General features: G+C 31.0%; 1 protein-coding gene and 1 non-coding gene across 4 annotated transcripts; both read right to left on the minus strand.

Annotated features, from left to right (window-relative positions):
- Positions 1-213: 213 nt before the first annotated feature.
- Positions 214-6,220, minus strand: LOC112696923 (diphthine--ammonia ligase-like). Of its 3 annotated transcripts, none has more exons than XM_072197286.1 (13): positions 5,991-6,220; positions 5,640-5,842; positions 5,458-5,547; positions 5,224-5,303; positions 4,255-4,480; positions 4,102-4,134; positions 3,684-3,766; positions 3,466-3,538; positions 2,890-3,223; positions 2,451-2,782; positions 1,611-1,978; positions 909-1,263; positions 214-799 (listed from the first exon to the last, which is right to left on the minus strand). In XM_072197286.1, exons 2-13 carry the CDS (start codon positions 5,715-5,717, stop codon positions 581-583), a joined length of 2,271 nt encoding a protein of 756 aa, XP_072053387.1. In that variant the 5' UTR covers positions 5,718-5,842; positions 5,991-6,220; the 3' UTR covers positions 214-580. The 3 variants fall into 3 exon arrangements, with proteins under 3 accessions (XP_072053387.1, XP_072053388.1, XP_072053389.1); XM_072197287.1 differs by having other exon boundaries at positions 6,013-6,185; XM_072197288.1 differs by having other exon boundaries at positions 5,640-5,833; positions 5,991-6,185.
- On the minus strand, positions 6,144-6,250 carry LOC112699570 (U6 spliceosomal RNA). The gene has a single exon (XR_003152517.1). It is a non-coding gene; the product is annotated as a U6 spliceosomal RNA (small nuclear RNA).
- Between the last annotated feature and the right edge of the window lie 13,928 nt (positions 6,251-20,178).

The raw sequence follows: 20,178 nt of genomic DNA on the forward strand, positions 1-20,178 counted from the left end.
ATATTTATCAAAGTTTTACACTCATAACCAATATAGTTTGTACCCACATTTTTTTAAAGTTTGTACGTACAAATTAGTAAAATTTATTTGTTTAAGATAATTTAACGTTGTGCTTGTCAATCGATGGTTAAAAATACTAAATATTGCTAGTCCCAAGAGTTCCTCTAAATAAATATTCAACAAAAGATAATGATTTTGTATACACCATAAGAATTAAGTAACTACACTTTGAAGTAAATTAATACGGCCATGACAATCCTTTAAAGTACAACATTCCATGCGACAGAACCTGATGTAATTTTAGTTTTACCCCTACCTTTACACCCAATTTAACATACCCCAAGTGTAATTTTTTGTTTTGCCAAAACCAAAAGTAACAAAACCTAAGAAATTGTATTACTTTGGGAAAGATCAATGAAATTTGATCAGCCCCATTTGAACCTGAATTTCTCTAACGCCTATTCCATCCAAATTACCAAGGAATTCCAGTAAAACAATCTTTCCATGTCCATTTCGTATATAAAATGACAATATAAATATAACCAAGCTAGATCATAAGAGTTTATCCAGCAATTTATGCTCAGGATTTCTGGGCGAGTAATTCGCAAGTTATTATATTAGACATGGATGAAGCAGACCTACCAGCACCGATGACAGGAACTATGTTGAAGATTGGCTCCTCACCATTTAAAACTTTCTTCTGACTCGCTTCAGAAAGTTCCAATAGAGCCTTGTTGAACATAGGCAGCAGCATAGCTATCGACATTTGAAGGCTTGTAGGGATATAGATCCTCAAACTCTGCACAAGATAGAGAAAATCAATTATTTGCATCAATACATTAAATAAATAATGCTTTGGGCATTTAAGATGAAAACATCTGGCATGTCATACTTAAGCACATACTGACCATTAAATCTTCCCAGCCAAAACCATTATCGGCCATGACTTTGTCCAGAAGATAGAAGCAGAATCTTGATGACTTCTCCATGAGCGACTTATGTTGAAGATATTGATCATCATTGACAGAATCAGCAGACACAGAATGGAAACATATCTTTGCAGCATCTTCACTCGTTATAGATAATGTAACAGCATAAATCAATCCTGGAACCACAAGTTTCCGAATACAAGAATCATGCCAATTTTCTTGCTTGAAACCCCAGTAGTGGGGTGCTTTGGAACCAGAACTTTCTATTATGGTCTCAGTTGCTATCTCCGTGCCATCGTCAACATAAAGAACAGGCTTTATTTCTACACATGCACTGGAAAGATGCCAACTAAATGTTAGCATTAATATCATATCAACATTTATCATGAAGAAAAACACAAGCCATTCAATAAAAACCATCCCCTTACAACCAACCTGCCCCATATCAAACAGTAATATAAAATAACAGCATAAAATAAAGTAAAAAAGAGAACTCAGCTAATATGCTAAGAATTCAGAACAGCTTTATCATTAGTTATGCTGAGAACAATTCACTGAGAAAAGATAGCACAACTCACAATAAGAAAGCGTAACAGAGAAAAGAAAATTATAATTTCTAAAGTTATAAAAATGCCTGCCTAAAAATTGCATATCCATAAATTTATGGGACGGCCATAGTACCTTTTAGGTAGATCAGGAACAAGGACATAAAGGACTACAGGATCTAATGATTTGCAGGTGTTTTGTTCCTGTAACTGAAAGATCCTCATCTGCCTAAGGATTGTTTCTAGTTTCTCCTGCATATCATGTCTCTCTGATGATGAGACACGTTTTGAACAGTAAACAACAAACATAATTGCTGTTGTGGATATTGAACAATTAAAGCATTTTGCCATATTTTCAGAGTTTCTGAAGCATTTTGCCACAGCTTCACAGTGTCTGAGAGCTAGTTCCAGTTCAGCAATAGCACCTCCACTGCAAAGATTCATTGTCGGAGGGTCAAGTCCCAACTGACCAGCCATATAAAGTATATTATCATGCAAGGTTGCCTGAAAGCAAAAGCATTCACCTTATAAAATGACATTTCACCAGATAATATTTGAAATGTGAAAGTATATACCAAATACCATACATTAAATGATGAAGAATAATTCGAGGTAACCAAACAAACAGTCACTACAATTGTATCATTCAATCAGATAACTCAATACACTTTCTCATATTTTAATGAGAGCATCTATAATAATTCCCAAACATTATAGATATTTAAAAATGAAGTTTAAAAGGCAGATGATTATCTGGTTTCAACCAAGTAGAGACTATAGTCAATAAACTCGCATTCTACAATTCTTCTCTATGGAAATGGTGCTTCCGTGGTATAGTAACTTTGTCATCAAGATCCAAGCACTTGTGGGTCCATACCAGTATATTGACAAAAAAAAAGTCATTCTACATATAGTCTCACTGTCAACATTGCATAGAATAAACCACACAAAAATCATTACATGAGGTCGGATTTACCTGACTGTATGGCCCAATGCAACTAGGTGCCCAAGAGGAAATACTCTGTATATGCAAAACCTTTTTAGCTTTATTATTTGACACAAGAACTTCCATATACGCTTTGCTAAAATTCATCTCTACTAGAGGCATTTCAAATGTGCTACATGATGGGACCCCAAATGGACACCTCTCCGGGGTGATAAATTTCACATATGTCTCATTTGCCTCTGAGAACTTACTCATGTCATCTATGTAAAGGTGAATATAGACTACAGTCTCCCATCCAAAGCCCAAGCCAGCTAATAGTGATTCAATTTTTGTCAAAACAGTCTTCAAATCTTCCCGCAAATCTGCTCTTGAAAAATAAATACAGCTCCGTCAAGGAAAGAAACTATGCACAAATATAACGAGGCAATGAAATAATCTGAAAAATAAACAGGAAAGTTATGAAGACCACCATTGCATGAATCTTGTAACGAGCAACTTAAGGAGAGTGTTTTCTTGTTATTTGTTCTTGAGATGTTAAATTTATGTGCTAAGTCATCAATTGGGTCAGCACTACAATCCAACGGCTTAAATGTGTCTTCACATCTTTCTAAAGTGTCTTCCACTTCAAACACAGTTCCCAGTTTCTGAACTGAAGTTTCACTTATGTTGTCTGGTGATGTTAAAGATTGAACATCTACCTTCTTTTCCAAATGAAATTTGAAAGAATCAAGTTTTCCAACAGGATGAAAGGGATGTTCAATGTCCCTCACAATTTGATATTCATCAAGCACAATTCGAGCATTCTGGAGATTTAAAGAAATATTTTGATGAAAGAAGAAAATAGAAATACAAATAGGGATCAAAATTGAAGCAAAATGAGTAGCAATTACAAGATTGAATTCTCAAGTTCAGTGTGATCACAAAATTGAAAACAATATGAATGAAAGCTAATTAACACCAACTTTATGAATGGTAACAAAAATGTAAGGAACAGCTCCAAATTCAAAGATTACACAGCCATAAGAGAGAGAGAGTATGAACATACAATGAATAGGGGGCAATCAAGAGTTAACGTTTCATATTCTCCCATTTCACCAGAAACATTAAATCTATGTAACCTGCACGAGATAATACAAGAAAGAATGAACTAAAATCATGGCATGATGTTATTATAGAAACTTGGAAGAATTTGCATAGACACAACACAAAATAAATAATAAAAATAAATAAATAAAAATTGGAAAATAAATAACTTTGGCATACCGTGGTAACTTGTTCAAATAAGCATTTAAGGATGCTATTTCTTTATCCAAGTGCTTTCCAGGCACCAAACCCCAGGCGCATACCTTGTAAAATAGAAAAAGCATTAAATTCCAGACTAAAAACTGCCTTATACAAAAGCAAGTTGAACATAATAATTAATTTATAGAAGTAAATGTCATCACTTGCATAACACTTTCTTTTCTATGGCGCCATATCATTCATTCAACACCAAGGCAATGCTCAATTTTATAAAAGTACTAACATTAGTATCATGACATCTTTGAATGTTGTCAATTGTTGACAAGTTAGAATAAGAACAACCATATGATTAGAACATAGGAATTCTCTCCCATTTATAATAAAGAAGAAAAACCATAGAGAGCAAAAGACATTACCAGGAAAGTTAAAAAAATTATACCTTTACAATCACAGCCAAAATTCCATTTGCAATCTGATCAGGGCCAGAACTAAGTTAGTATTATATGAAATATGAATGATAAGAACCAAAAAAATCAATGCAAAATTGCATGCATGCATGACTAGACTAGCTATCAATTATGCTGCCATTTACCATTTCTTGGAGAAGCAATGATTGATCTTGTTTCCACAAGTATGCCAGAGAAACAAGGCCTAACCTTGAACAAACACTTTCCACCCGCAATCTCCGATAGTCTGCTGCGATGACCCCAGAAGACACTGCAGTAACTTCAGGCATCTGCCTTTTCACCTCACGAAGTAAAATAAACATATCTTCAACTTCATCACCCTCGGTTGTTATGTAACTAATCGCAGTGTGTCTATCGAGAAAATATCAGTTGAAGGTTAAAACTGAACATTAATTATATGAATTCATATTCTAAAGCTTTGGAGAATGCAATCTGGGAATAAGCATTTAGAGTTAGGAACAAGTTTGAGTACAAGAAAGGGTACCCTAGATATGTAACACCCGAGTTGTTGCATATTTCGGAGGATAAAACACACTAATAAACTATTTCAGTTTTAAAATTATGCCAATGTCGTATTTTAGTTTTTGTTACAAGCATGTCTTGAATGATTCTATGTAGATTCGATTTCTCATAAACATATTTTATGTGATAGGATTAGACATTTAGCATCAACTTGGTGCAGAACTCATGACCTTTATACAGAAATTCCTTTCTTAGACATGTTGAGAAATTGAAAAGATTTGCTTTATGGATAAATCTTTTGTTTTGTTTTGATTTTGTATAGGGGAAACTGTATCCTCAGTTTGCATTATCCTTCTTCTCATCTGAAAGAATCTCTTTTTCTATAGATATAAAACACATTATGCATCTCAACCTTTGTAAATACATATCAAGCCTTTTTATGACAATAATTAAGACATGAATTGTAAGTAAACAAATCGCCTTTTGAACTTGCATAAAATAATCCATAAAGCATGTTATGAGGACTTTTAGTTACATCCCAATTGCCTTAAAATTATTTGAAACTAACCTATGAACTTGCCTAAAATAAAATCATACGTTCTACAAAACAGATTTATGTCAATAAAGCTTGCCTTGCCTCTCCTCGAATTTTCCTCCTAAACAACGGCAACCCCATGCATTCTGCGTAGCTAACAATAACTTGATGACCAACCTAAAACAACAATATCCAAACATAAATGGAGAAACAAAACTAAAACAACACTGACCTAACAATTGAAATGTGGAATTTTATTGCTATACCATATTCAAAGTAGTACTAAGTTAAAATGCAAATAACCAAAAATATGTGAAAGATGAAAGCCTACGGTATGGTACATGAAGCTATCGTTATAGTAAACGTAGCCATAGAACTCGTCGACTTTATCATCAGCCCACAAGTTCGCCAACGCAACTATCTACCTCCAACACCAAAAAGCAAAAATCAAAGGAAATTAAGAACAAAAATTAAGGAAAGAGAAATAATTTTAAAAAATAAAAAAAGGGGAACCTGGTGGCCATAGTGAATGGACTTCATCATGGCGTAGCAGCTGTCTTTGCCGCCGGTAACGAGCGCCACCACCTTCATACTCGCTCACTCACTCACTGAACTAAACTGAAGACTTGAGTTTTTGGGCAAAAAGGGTAATATTCAAAAGTGCTCAAGTGGAGGCGTGGCTGAAGATCTCATGCAAATTTTGATATCTGAAAATCCTAAACCAGCATAAAAAATGTCACCAAAAAACATAAGTAAATTAACCAAAAACAAAAGAATGAGAAAATAAAACAAGACATTAATAAAAGGGGATATTTGCTTCTATAGGAAAAAAAAAGAAATGAAGATAGAGAGTGAAGTCATAACAGATAGAAATGGTTAAAGCGACCATGATGAAGTGCTTCGACTCAGCTATTGTCATTGAAATTTGGAACGATGGAAAATGGTTGCCTCTTCCATTAAGAAATACCGTAGGAAGAAGACCATACCGAGAAAGATGGAATCCATCGACCAAAGGAAAAAAATTTAGACCATTTCTCAATTTGTGCATGTCATCTTTGAGCAGGAGCCATGCTAATCTTCTCTCTATCGTTCCAATTTTATCGGATGTTCACGAAGGGTCGTGCCTTTATGTTCGCTTCGCTATTATATATATACACTTGTATGCTATTTCTGGTGCTTGACGTAGGCCTAACATAGAACATGACATGCTTTTTTTTATTTAAATTAAATTAAATAAACTTGTTATTTATGAAAATATATAAAACAAATACTATATACAAAACAAAAATACGTAATGTGACATATTTTAATAGTGTACATAAAAGATCATTAAAAGCACATTTTGAGTACTAAATTATTTAGATGTTCTATTATATTAAAATTAGATTTTTGTAGTTAATGATAGTGCTCACGTAATATATTTTTAAAAGTATTTTACTATTTTTCAATTTATTTCTTTAATTTATTAAATATAATTTATTACAATAAATTCTAATTTATTTGATTAAATATTTAAATATCACACAATTTATTATAATTTATATTAATCAACTAATTGTATATTATATCACTTATTTTTATTCATTAATTTATAAAGTGCATAATAAATTAAATCATTTATTATTTATTTTAATTAAATGTAATAAATATAAATTAATTTAGTAAAAAAATCATTGTTTCCTATATAAAACAATGAAATAATGAATTTGGTCTAATTTTATCTATCTTTATTATTGTATAATTATATTATTCGAATTTATATTAAACTAGAATGTCGCTATCATTTTAATTTTAATGATAATTTAATTTATTCAAATATTTAATTAAAATAATTTTTTAATCTTATTTTTAATTATTTCTGTTAACCTTAATTGAAATTATTTTATTTGTTCTATAATTTAGGTTAATCAAATTGTCAACACATATTTGTCATAATTTACGTTAATCGAATTGTATATTTCTCCCATCACTATAAAAAAACGCTTGTTACTTTGAAATTTATATCATTATTCTGTAATTGACAGTATAAACAGTGCCGAAAATTTTTTACAAGCAAAATTTTTCAGTCTGACATTAATTATCGAAGAATTTTTTGTCGGTATTTTCAATAGATTATCGAGTCTAAAATTATGATAATCCGATGATTACATTGGTGCCATTTCACTTTAAACACGTTTGTGTTATTTAAATTAGTTATTTAATTTGATATATGTTATATTTAGGGATAAGTATTGTTTTGGTTCCTAACGTTGATGGTCAGAGTCGAAACCAAACGTAATTTTGGATTTAAAATTATCCTTAACGTGTTTTTCGTATTAAAATCGTTCTTTTGATTTTTTCTGGACAAAAATGCCCTCCACCACCACCACCACGAGCACCTTTATCTCCACCACCAAGAAAAACAACATCAATAAAATCAACACAAATTCAACAAATCCTGAAATCAGAAATTCAACAAATCAATCCAAATTCAACAAATTCAACAACTAAATCAAAAAACAACAAATCAAAATCAAAAGCAGTCACAAAAGCAGAAGCAGAGGTAGTCATAGAATCAGAAACAGAAACTCAAGCAGAAGCAGATGCAGAAGAAGAAGATACAGATGCAGAAGCCGAAGCAGAAGAAGAAGCAGATGCAGAACCACCGGCGCTTTGCCACCCATCACCAGCGGCGGTGACGGAGCGTGCGAGGACCAACGATGCGCTCCACCCTCGGATCCCTCTCTCTCCTCGGCCACCCATCACTCGCGGACCGACGATAGAACGTGCGCGGACCAGCTCAGCCTCGGATCCCTCTTTCTCTCCTTCGAGCGCCGCCCTCCTCGCGTCGGGCTCCTCTTCCCGGCGACGCACTCCACGGCAATAGAAGCATGCATGAACGGTCCTCCCCGCCACCAGCGCTCCCTCTCTCTTTCCCCTCTTCTCTTCTCCCCTGTCGCGCCCCTCTCCTTTCTTCTTTCTTCCGGCGACGGCGACGGCAGCTCCAAACTTCACCGGCGCCGTCCCCTCCCCCTCCCCTTCCCCCTCTTCCTTTCCCCTTTCCTCTTTCCCCTCTCCTTCCCCTCCTCCCTTCGTGTTTCCTTTCCCCACCCGCCCCCCAAAAAAACGTGTTTCCTTCCCTTCCTCCCCAAATGCGTTCTTTTTTTTAAAAAAAAAATTATAATTTTTTTATTAAAGTAAGAGTATTTTAAGAATAAAATTAAATATTTTATTAAAAAGGACGATTTTAATACAAGAAAACATGTTAAGGATGATTTTAAATTCAAAATTACGTTGGGGGCGATTTTGATTCTGACCCTCAATGTTAGGGACCAAAACAATACTTATCCCTTATATTTATGGTTAACATTTTAAGAATGACTAATGATATCAATTGATGAAATTACGTCTTATATTAAAATAGTTTTTGTTTGGTTGCTAATTTTATGTATTAGGTTGATTTATTTTTTTTCCTAAATCATATATATATAATAATGTGGATCAAATGAATTAATGTAGAATAAATTTGTTATTATTATAATTGACTGCAATAATTACACTAATTTTGTAGTTTTTTGTATGAAGAAGGGCTTTAAAAGCCCAAAACAAAAGCACTACTACAGGATTGAAATTTTGAGTGCTTCTTCTCTTTCTCATTGCTTTTTCATTGTTGGAGTTCTTCTCGGCTAACTTTTCTTTTCAGCTCATTCTTCTTCTTTTTTTCACTCTTTTTTTTTTCCTATTTTCATTAATTTTATTTTTCTCACTCTTTTTTTAGTAGATTTTCTTTTTCTTGCTCCACATGTTGATTAAGCTTTTTTCCATTGATTTTTTTTTTTTTTGCACTTCTTGCTCTTTTTTCACATATCTTAATTTTTTTATTTTTTTTATTTTATATGTTTTGATTGGCAAAGATTTATGATAAAGAACGTATATTTTATTTTCAATTAAATTTTTTTTGTCTTTGTGAATCATCAATACATATTTCTTTTTTTTTGGTTGGTTATAGAGGATCTGTAATTTTAAATGTATTTAGATGTAACCTAATTCTAAAATTCTTTACTTGAAAATATACTCCTTTTTAGTTCTTAAATAGTATAAGAGGTATGATACTATTGTCTTTTTGTGTGTCTTATTCGATTATTTTTTTTAGAATTTACATTTGTTTTTAATCTTTGTTTACCAGGGAAAACGGCTAGGCAAATTCTTTGGAGATTATTGCACCACCAACAGAATATTAAAATCATATCAGACTGATCAAATTTTGGTCGGATTTAGAGAACCCAAATCTATTAGCTCCATCAAAATGGTATTAATGGATGAGCAGGTAAATATAATTTTATGTACAAAAATTTCATGATGCAAAATTCATAAATCATAGTTTTCTATAATAATTACTATGTGTGTTCTCTATTATTTTTAATGATGTTTTTGAGTCTCAATAATATAAATTTTTTTAGTGTGTATTTGTCTTTTTTTTTTATTTGCTACGTGATAATTGAATAACTGTTTTTTGAGTTGTTATGACTTTTTTTATTGTCTTAATTATTGACTATTAATTGATCTTAATTTTTTAGATTTTTATGTTCTTAGTTGGTGAAATTAATTTTTTTTAGATTTTTTTATTTAATAATTTGGATATATTCTATTATTTTATTTACTTTTTTTATTTTTGAGAAAAAGACAAGCAGGTTCTTGATCTTTTGATTTGCGGACTTTCAAGTCCTTAACCTTTTTAAAATCTAGACATATTGATCCCTCATGTTTATTTGGGTTTGTTAGACCCAACAGAAAAATTAAACGTGATTTTTGTTGTACTGACCTGATTGATATGAATACACACGTGAGAGAATTTTTAAAATGAAACAAATTAGACACAGGGATCAACGTGTCCAAATTTTAAAGAGGTCAAGAGACTTAAATATAATTATAAATTCTCACAAACTTAAAATATTCACAAACCAAAAAATTAGGAATTAATTTGTCTTTTTCTCTTTATTTTTTTGGGTATATTTTTATCTAAATGTCAAATAAAATTTCCAAATTCCTATTATGAAATGTTTCTTTATTTCTATTAGAGTAATGAAAGTCGCAAAAGTTTGAATTACTTTATTGGTTTGTGATCCAAATTTTTTTATTAAACTATTATGAAAGAGTACATGGTTCATTTTAAATTGGATCTATATGTAATTAACCGTTTCTTCTTCATAAGTTATTTAATTTGCCGTCTCTATACAAATTTACCTACAAGAATCTTCAATACACTTTTGTCATCTTATACATAATATAAATAAATTGATTATAAAATTAACTACCAATATAAAATATATGTTAGAATATAAATATACATTAAAAATAAATTAAACTACACATATATTTATATATAAATATAATAATTAATTTTAATTTTAGTATACGAATAACATTTTTGTAAATTAATAACTAAATATCAGAACCTTTTAACCAATATTTTGTCACAATATTTTTTCTTTGCTTATTGTTAATATTAATTTGGATATTTGCTTTTTTTGTTAAATAAAAAAATTAGCTCTTCACTTTCTTAGCCCGAATTTGCTCTCATTGGTATAAAATGAATTGGATATATTGTATTTGAGCATTTAATGGTTTAGTTCTAATGTTCTGAGATTTCAAACCATTTGCTGCTTTTGCGTTATTTTTTATTGCCTTTGGGTGTTAAGTTTGTTTTTTCTTTATTTTTGTTGAAAGAAATGATATATTAATCTCTCTTGTATTTTATTGAAATTTTCTTTAATTATTTAATTGCTCTTTGTTAGAAATAAGAGGATAAATTAGAGAAAAGATTTGTGTGTATTCAAGTTGTCTATTTATGTTGTCTAGAATGATACAATATAAAGGGGTATTTATAAGTATTAAAAGAATCGTAAAAATAAAGACGTAATCTCATATAATAAATATTCAGATATACTAAATAATACTAATTGATCCTAATTATATTCTAACATCCCCCCTCAAACTAAGTTTAAAACTTATTTAAAACAACAAAATAAAGAGGAAAAAAACTGCATAAACTGATAAAACGGGTGCAAACGGAACTGCCGGAAGGAAGTGCAGATAGAACTGCCGCTTGTTTGAAGGAAGCGTCGCTAGTCTGAATGAAGCGCAGACGAAACTGTCGCTTGTCTGAAGGAAGCTGAAGGAAGTGCAAACGGAACTGGCGAAAGCGCAGATGGAACTGCCACAAGGAAACACAGACGAAACGCAGACGAAATTGCCACGAGAGAGAACACAAACGGAACTGCCACGAGAAAACGCAGATAGAACTGCCACGAGAGAAATAGAACTACCGAAACAGAGCGAAAAATATATGATTTCTTCATGAGAATAAGTAAGCAGCGTATGACAATGGTGCTTGATCATTCGACTCGAAAAAAATACAAGACAGAGAAAATAGGCTAGTCGGTGAGGTGAAAAAGTATTAATGGAGTGACAAAAGGTAAGGAAAAATAGCATAGAAAAAAAGTGCAAAAACTACGACGATTTCATCGCAAGGAAAACAACATATCCTCCTCAAGGATGATACCATGGCTCTGATACCATGTTAGAAACAAGAGATTAAACTGAAGAAATGATTTGTGTGTATTCAAGTTGTCTATTCATGTTGTATAGAATGTTACAATATAAAGGAATATTTATAGGTACTAAGAGAATCGTAATAATAAAGACATAATCTCATATAATAAATATTTAAATATACTAAATAATACTAATTAATACTAATTGATCCTAACTATATTCTAACCGTCTTTATTGTTATTATGTATAGACAATAAATAATAAAATGTTTTGCTTTGTACAAAAATAGAAAATCATTATCCATGCTTCTGTAGGTAGAGATCTCAGATTTGATATATGTATTCGGATCATTGTTATCAAAAAGAGGTGTGTATATTTTTGCACATATCGGAGTTAGCAACAACTATAAATTATACTGCAAAACAACACATCTTTTTAAATTATCTTTTTAAACATGGACTACTATGAGACTCTTTTTATGTGATGTAATACCATTACATAGTATTAAGTTGGTTTTTTTAAGAAAAAATTATAAATTACTCTCTTTAACGCTTTTTTGGTTGATAAGTATGTGGTTCATAGTATAGTATATAAATTGATTTTTATTTTATTCTTATAAAAAAATAACACTAAGATGGGCAATTTGTGCACAATCCTCTTTTTAATATTTTTTTTAGACGACGTTGAAATTATGACCGGTATAGAGGGTGAGAAGTAATATGTAAATGATGACAAAACTGATAACATGTTGGTCATTTAAATTGAGAATGCCAAGTAAGAGAACTCAATAACTAATATGTTTATATAAGCTATTTTATTTTTTTAATCTTTATAAAATATGTTCTCTCTACCGTTTAAAGCTTATTGTTGATTTTAGAAAAATGAAGGACCGGATCAAGAGTTTTGCGACAACAGATAACCAACAGCTCTCTATGGTTGTCTTTTAATTTGCAAAAATAAAGACTTTTTGAAATATGTGAAAATTTAATCACTTTCAAATGGTTATATCTTTTATTGTAGTTGTGTTTATTATTTATTAAGACGTGATTATATTTAATTTTTTTAAATTTTATAGTGTGATACTATATGTAATAATAATAAAATAGTTAGTACTATGATTTAAAATTAATAACAGTTTGATTATTTTTATGTAAGTATGATCATTGGTTAACTTTATTTGGTCAAATTATTCATTTATGTAAAGTTGCTTAAATTCAAATATATGTCAAGTAAAAGTCAGTGTTTTTACACAATTATTTGATTTAATTTTTTTATCAAAAATTCTTATTTAATTTTTTTTAAAAGATAATCAATTGTCTAGAACTTAATAATATTCAATATCTGTATGTATATGTGAGTGTCTTTTAGAAAATAACTATTTAGTATTTAGTCCAATTTTTATTGTTTAACTTTCACACTGTTTTTATGTAGGTTGGATTTTATATTGTTATGGCCACTATTTTTGTTGTTCATCCTGTTCCATATTAGTAGTATAAGTCCTATGTTTGTAATTGAAACTAATGTGGATATATACTTTTATGATGACGATAAAAAGGACATGAATGATGTAGTTGATAGGTACAATTCTATTTAAACTTATTTCTGCAATATTTTCAAAAATGATAATGTAATTATCTAATTAAATGTATCTTTTTAATTTATTTAGCAGGATCTAAATTAAAATCAATAATTAGTAGACAATAAAGGAACAATTTATTAAGCTGTAAAATTAACTATTTTTCCAACATATCACTGCAAAAATTTAGACATTTGTAGCATAATTATTTAAAAAAATTCTAAGATTAGTGGCAGGAGAACAATAATTCTAAAACACTAAGAGTTAATATGATCAATTTTTTCTTTTGGTCTTAGCTAAATATACATTTTAAATAAGATAAATTATTGTAAGGGATATATGATAGTGGTGAACACTTCAATAAATATGCTTTATTCTCTTGTGACACTAGAAAATTTTACGTGTGTAAAGTATGATTTTTTCTCTTTTCTCTTGCTTTTGGGAATTAAAAAAAAGGGGGCAGTATCATTTTAAAATTGTTTATCAAAGGGCTACCATAATTTTAGTGCAAAATTGGTTAAGAAAATGTCTAATAGTACATTTTGTTTTCAATTTAACATTTTTATCTTTTTAAAATTCTTATGAAGGCTAAAGAAAATTAGGGATAAATATTGTTTTGGTCTCTAACGTTGAAGGTCAGAATTAAAATCGTCCCTGGTATAATTTTGGATTTAAAATAATCCTTAATATTGCATTTCATTTTAAAATTGTCCTTTCTAATAAATTTTTTTTTCTAAATCACAAAAATACCCTTTTTTTCACCATTTCATTCTTCTTCTTCTTCCAGAAGAACAAATTCTTCTTCTATTAACAAATTCTTGTTGCCATTAACACACTCAAGATTCAGCCATTCAACCTTCCTCCTCTTGGTATCTCACTTCATTTATTCATTTTGTTTCACTCAGATTCATTCTTGGTATCTCACTTTTACTTTGCAATCTGCATGTTCTAAATTAAAGGACCCCATAATTCAGAAATAAAAAACAACAACAAAACCAAAAACAACAAAAAGCAATAGCAATTCAGAAATCAAAACAACAACAAAACCAACAATAAAAATTAAGAAATTAGGGATTATGATGAACAAATCCATTATTCAAATCCAAATTCAACAAATCAAAATCAGATTCAACAAATCAACACACAATAATGATAAAATCAGAAAATAACAAATTAAAATTAGAAGATGCAGACCCAGAAGCAAAAGATGCAGAAGCAGAAGCACTCAAGCAGAAGCAAAAAGTAGAAGACAAAGCAGAAGTTGCAGAAGCAGAAGCACTCAAGCAGACCCAGAAGAAGCAGAAGACGAAGCAGAAACAGAGATCGTAGCAAGAAGCAGAAGCGGCGAGACAGCGAGGAGCAACGACGAGGCGGCGAGAAGCACTAGCGAGAACGCGGCGATGAGGAGCAGCAGTGCAGAAGGCGAGGCTCTCTCCCTGGCTCGCGACAGGACGGCAGCTCCAAATTTCGCTAGCGCCGTCCCCCTCCCCCCTTCTCCTTCCCCTTCTCCCTTTCCCCTTTTCCTTTCTTCCTCCCCCCACCCTCCCTCCTGCGTCCTTTCACCTTTCCCCCTCATGTCTCTCCTCCCCCCTCGTGTCTTTTCTTTTTTTATTTTATATATTTTTTATTTAAAAAACTATTTATAAAAAAAGGGTAATTTTGTCATTTACAAAAGAAATTTATTAAAAAGGAAGATTTTAAAATGAAATGTAACATTAAGGATAATTTTAAATCTAAAATTACATTAGGAACGATTTTGATTCTGACCCTCAACGTTAGGGACCAAAATAATATTTATCCCAAAAAATTATTATCAAGAAATACAGCACAACATGCAAATACAAATTGCACATAAAGAATGCTACAATAAAAATTAGGTAGCTTATACACCAAATGAGAAAGATTTTTTTTAATAAATATTTTAATTATTTTATTTACTAAAATAGATATTTTGAACACTATTTACGTTTTTAGATTTTGTTACATATCTCATTTATAGCATAAACGAAACTATTATACACATATTTCGTTTATAAACGAAATAAAGCCAATTAGAATCATGTCTTATCTTGTTTATAGTGTAAATAAATACAGTGTAAACGAGATAAATTTATAATGGCTTGATTTTTAAAAAAATAATATACTAGTTTTAAATGGACAATTTCAAATCACTCGTTTTAGATTTAAAAAAATTAAAATTGATATCATTGTATAAAATTAAATTATATTAGAGAGACAATTTGCAAAAATTTTCAATTTAAAAAAAATTGGATTAACTTTAAAATAAAAATTAAATTGATATTATTTTAATCGTAAACTTTTTGTAATAATACATATATTTTATTTATAGTGTAAACAAGATAATTATAAATTTATCTCGTTTATATTATAAACGAGATATGTGTATTTTTTTTTAAATTTTATACATCTTAGTATAAATAAGATACGTGTATAATTATTTCGTTTACACTGTAAACGAAATATGTAATGAAATCTAAAAATATAAATAGTGTCCAAAATACCTATTTTACTAAATAAAAGAATTAAAATATTTATTTAAAAACATTCCAAAAAAAAAGGGTTGTATATTTAGTTTCAATTTTCAATTTAATAAAGGAAACACTCGAAAAAAAGTATTGCTTAATTGAGATGATCAATATGAACTGTTGTGAGAAATTAATCTCTTTCGTTGTCGTTATAAAATTGTTTTTCTGTTGTCTACTTATTATTGAAATTAATTTGGATAGTTACTTTCTTTTTGTTAAGGGTTAAATACGATTTTGATTTCTATGGTTTAGGCTAAAAAAATTTTTATACCAACTTTTTTTGTATATAAAATCATTCATAAAGTTTTACGTAATTTTAAAATCATCTTTTTAGACAGATTAATTTTTTAAATGATAAAAAGATCACCCTCTCTCTGTTCTCACTACCACCATCACTCCACCTACTACTACTTCATCGGCATCTGTTCATGAATCCAACAAGAAAATCCAACCTTCAATAACAACCTCAAATAAATCAAAACCAAAATAATAATTCATCACCAAAACCATCATCATTAACAAAAAACAAGAAATTCATCATCATCACCATTAACAAAACTCATATCAAATTAACAAAACTCAGAATCATTAACAAAATTCATAACTAAAATTCTTCTTCTTCCATCAACAGAACTCATATCCAAATTACAAGAATAAGAAATTCTCAAATTTATCTTCAATTACAAGAACCCCAAATTAGAAATTCCCAAATTAATCTTCTTTTTCAATTTTTGTTTGTACCTGACATTTCTAAATGGTCACACTTTTTTTGTGGCTGATTTTGAAGATACTATCTGATTGCTAGAAGAAGAGACACTAACTTTTTCTCTTTACAAATCTCACGGCATTTATCCCTCTCTATAAAATTTTCGAAGATTTTATTAGAACCTTCAACTCCATCGAAAACGGCAGCGAGGGGGACGCTATTGGTAAAGGTAGAGGAACCGCTGAACTGCTGGAAGATACGAAGAACACGACCACCACCACCACCTCTCTGATGACGACGAGGAACAAGAGGACGAGGACCAGGCACGTCGCGTCGCGACGAGGCGAGGGCGTGAATCGCAACACTGCGAGGGTAAGGGCCAAGCGCCAACAAAGACGAGGTGCGGCGAGGCGAGGTGAGGGCGACGGCGAGGGCAACGACGAGGGCAACGACGAGGCTTCCTTCTCTCCTTCTCTTTCTCTCTCTCTCTGAGTTTTTGCTTCTCTCTCTGAGTTTCTACTTCTCTCTCCTCTGAAGGTGTGATGGAGATGATGATACTGAGGGTATAATTGTTCGAAAGATGATTTTAAAACTACATTGAACCTTAAGGATGATTTTGTAGGCAAAAAAAGGTTAGAGATGAAAAAAATTTTTGGCCCAAACCATAGGAACCAAAATCGTGTTTAACCCTTTTATTAAATTGTAAATTAGTTATCCACATTTTTTGACCCAATTTGCTCTCTTTGGTATTAAGTGAATTTGACATATTGTGTTTGAGCATTTAAATTAAATTAGATAATATTTTTTATGATTTTATTTAAACTAAGAAGTCACAAGTCAAGTGTTAATTGAATTTTTTACATAAAAAATAAGTATAAGTTGAATTTGGTAATTTTTTATGGTACTGCTACAATAACTTTTGTAGCATTTGATAAGGAGGCCACAATTCTACTCGGACAGACCTATGCTGAGATGATAAAAGAGTCGGATGTAAATAATTTTTACTATTATAACCATTTTGAAAGCCAAACTTATAATTTGGGATCAAGCTCCAATGGTTAGTAGGCAATACAATGAAGTACTTGATAAATGCTTGAGTGATATCATGAGATTTTTTTGCAATGTATAAGAAAGATTTGTCTTTTGAAAAAAAAATTAGTTATACTAGGTGAGATTTTAGGTGATATCACGAGAGTCGAGACAAGATATTGTTCATTCTACCCTAATTTCGGCTTACCTTTGAAAGTTTTGCCAGATATTCAAACAAATAAAAAAACATGAGACTTTTTATAGGTGCAATTACCTTAGATCAAGTTGAGACAAGCAATTTGGTGAGTAGTTATTGAAAGTTGGTGATGGTCTAATAGGTGACAATATAGATGGTAAATCTGAGATATTTATTCCAGAAGATATTGTTATTCCTTTTTCAAACTAGGTATTTGATGAGTTCGTTCATTTGTTTTTTTTTTCTAAATATTTTGGAAATCATATCTTCAAAAAAAATTTCAAAGCAAAAATTATACTGTCTCCGACGCTGGACATTGTTGAAGAGGTCAACGACCATCTAATGGCTATCAACCTTGGAGGAAAAAAAATTATATCTTAGTTCAGATTCAATTTGTATGGATGAAGAGAATATAAAAAGTCAACTAGATCTCTATGGTCTTGAATTATTGAATAGCATAAATTGTTCTGGTTTGCCTCCTCATAAATTAATACTCGAGGTTGGTATTCTGGTAATTTTACTGAGGAATATTGACCAATCCAGTGGTCTTTGTAATGGTATAAGAATAAAAGTTAGGAAGCTTGCAAATCATGTCATAGAATGTAAATTCTTAATGGGTACAATGTTGGTCATATTACTTTGATTCCAAGAATGAATATAGTACCAACAAATAAAATTGTCCCAGTTAAGTTTCAACGAAGACAATTCTCTTTAATAGTACCTTTTGCCATGACAATTAACAAGTCTTAAGGACAAACTTTATCTCATGTTGTATTATATCTGTGTAGACCAATTTTCACACATGGTCAACTATATGTGACACTTTCAAGAGTTAAGAGTAAGTGCGGTTTAAAAATTTTATTCATGAATCACGCTGGAACGTCTGCGAATTCAACCATCAATATTGTTTATAGATAAATCTTTGAAAAAATAGGATCCTAATGTAAATATTTTAATTTTATTTTAAATTGTGTATTGAAATTAATGAATAATTATTTCAATTCGAAGGAGTGTAAATTACTTACTATTCTCAAGTTAAACTTTGATTTTGGTAGAGATTTTGTAAAATTTTTAGGATAGTAATTGTTTTGTGTGTTTTTCTTAAAATATTCAAAAATGTAAATACTTTTTTTATATTTTTATGAATTTTTCCTTGTAGGACACATATATATACACTAATAAACGCATAAATCAGGTACTAAGTACTCATGATACATTCATAGTGAGTTAGGGTACCCAGTACCTGAGATATGTTTATATGCTTATAAAAATAGGTAGTAGTCGAGATATGTTGTGTCATTTGATCTTTTTTTTTTTAAAAAATTTTGAAGTTGCATATGACTCAACGCTAGAATTACGTGTGTTCTGAGAACATTAACAAGCTAAATGCGACGTGGTATGTGGCCAGAGCTCTGGACTTCGAGGTCAGTTAGTATGTCTATCTTTCATTTTAAATAGTTAATTTATTGAAATGTTAGAATAATTTTATTTATTTAATTTTGAAGTTTATCTATTATTATTTCTTGATTTAATTAGTTAGGAATTCTATATTTCTATATGTTAGGATATTTGAATTTCAGCAGTTAAAGTATGCGTAAGAAATGTTACTTTAAATTTAAGGTAAAGTATATTTTTTGTCCTTAATATTTGTTAAAAGTTTTAAAAATATCCCTAAGTTTTAATTTGTTTCAATTTTGTCAATCAAGTTTTCAATTTGCATCAATTTTATCCTTATTATTAATTTTTCGATAATTAATATTTTCTTTCCAATTATACCCCTCATATCCCCATCAATCCATCATCATTATCATCTCTCTTTCCCACACACATACTCTTTGTCTTTCCATCCTCGCCATCATCATCGAGCAACACTATTGGCAGCGGTGGCGGCAACTGCAAGGAGCCGAAGAGGGTGAGAAGAAGGCGGCGGCAGCTAAAGGGAGTTGTGTATTTGTGGCACCACTCTCTCTCCACCACCATCATCATTTCCATCTTCACCATCATCATCATCTCTCTCCCCCACTCTTTCTCTCTCCGTCCTCACCATCATCTCCACCACCGTCATAATCGAGCAACCACTATCGACGATGGCGACGGCAGCTGTAAGGAGCCGAAGAGGGCAAGAAAGGAGGAGAAGAAGGCGGCGGCAGCTAATGAGAAAGAGGCAGCCTTTGCGGATCAGGAGAATGAGCTTGGTGTCACTGTTGGGTATTTGTGACACCAGGCAATAGCAGAGGCTTCTCAGGAGTTAGGGGTAAGCATTTTTTTTAGTTTCCTGAAAACTCAACGTAAGATTTGAATCTGAAATATGTCTATTACAGATATAGGTAATTGTTATTGTTGTTGTTATTGTTACTATTATGTTTTGTTTGTGAGGAGATATTTCAAAGTTTTGAAATTGGAGTGGATGGAATCTTGGGTTGATTTTGATGTAGTTTGAGAAGTGTTTGTGTTTATTGGCTAGG

This window comes from Arachis hypogaea, chromosome 6 (assembly GCF_003086295.3).
Source record: "Arachis hypogaea cultivar Tifrunner chromosome 6, arahy.Tifrunner.gnm2.J5K5, whole genome shotgun sequence".
Classification (NCBI taxonomy): domain Eukaryota; kingdom Viridiplantae; phylum Streptophyta; class Magnoliopsida; order Fabales; family Fabaceae; genus Arachis; species Arachis hypogaea.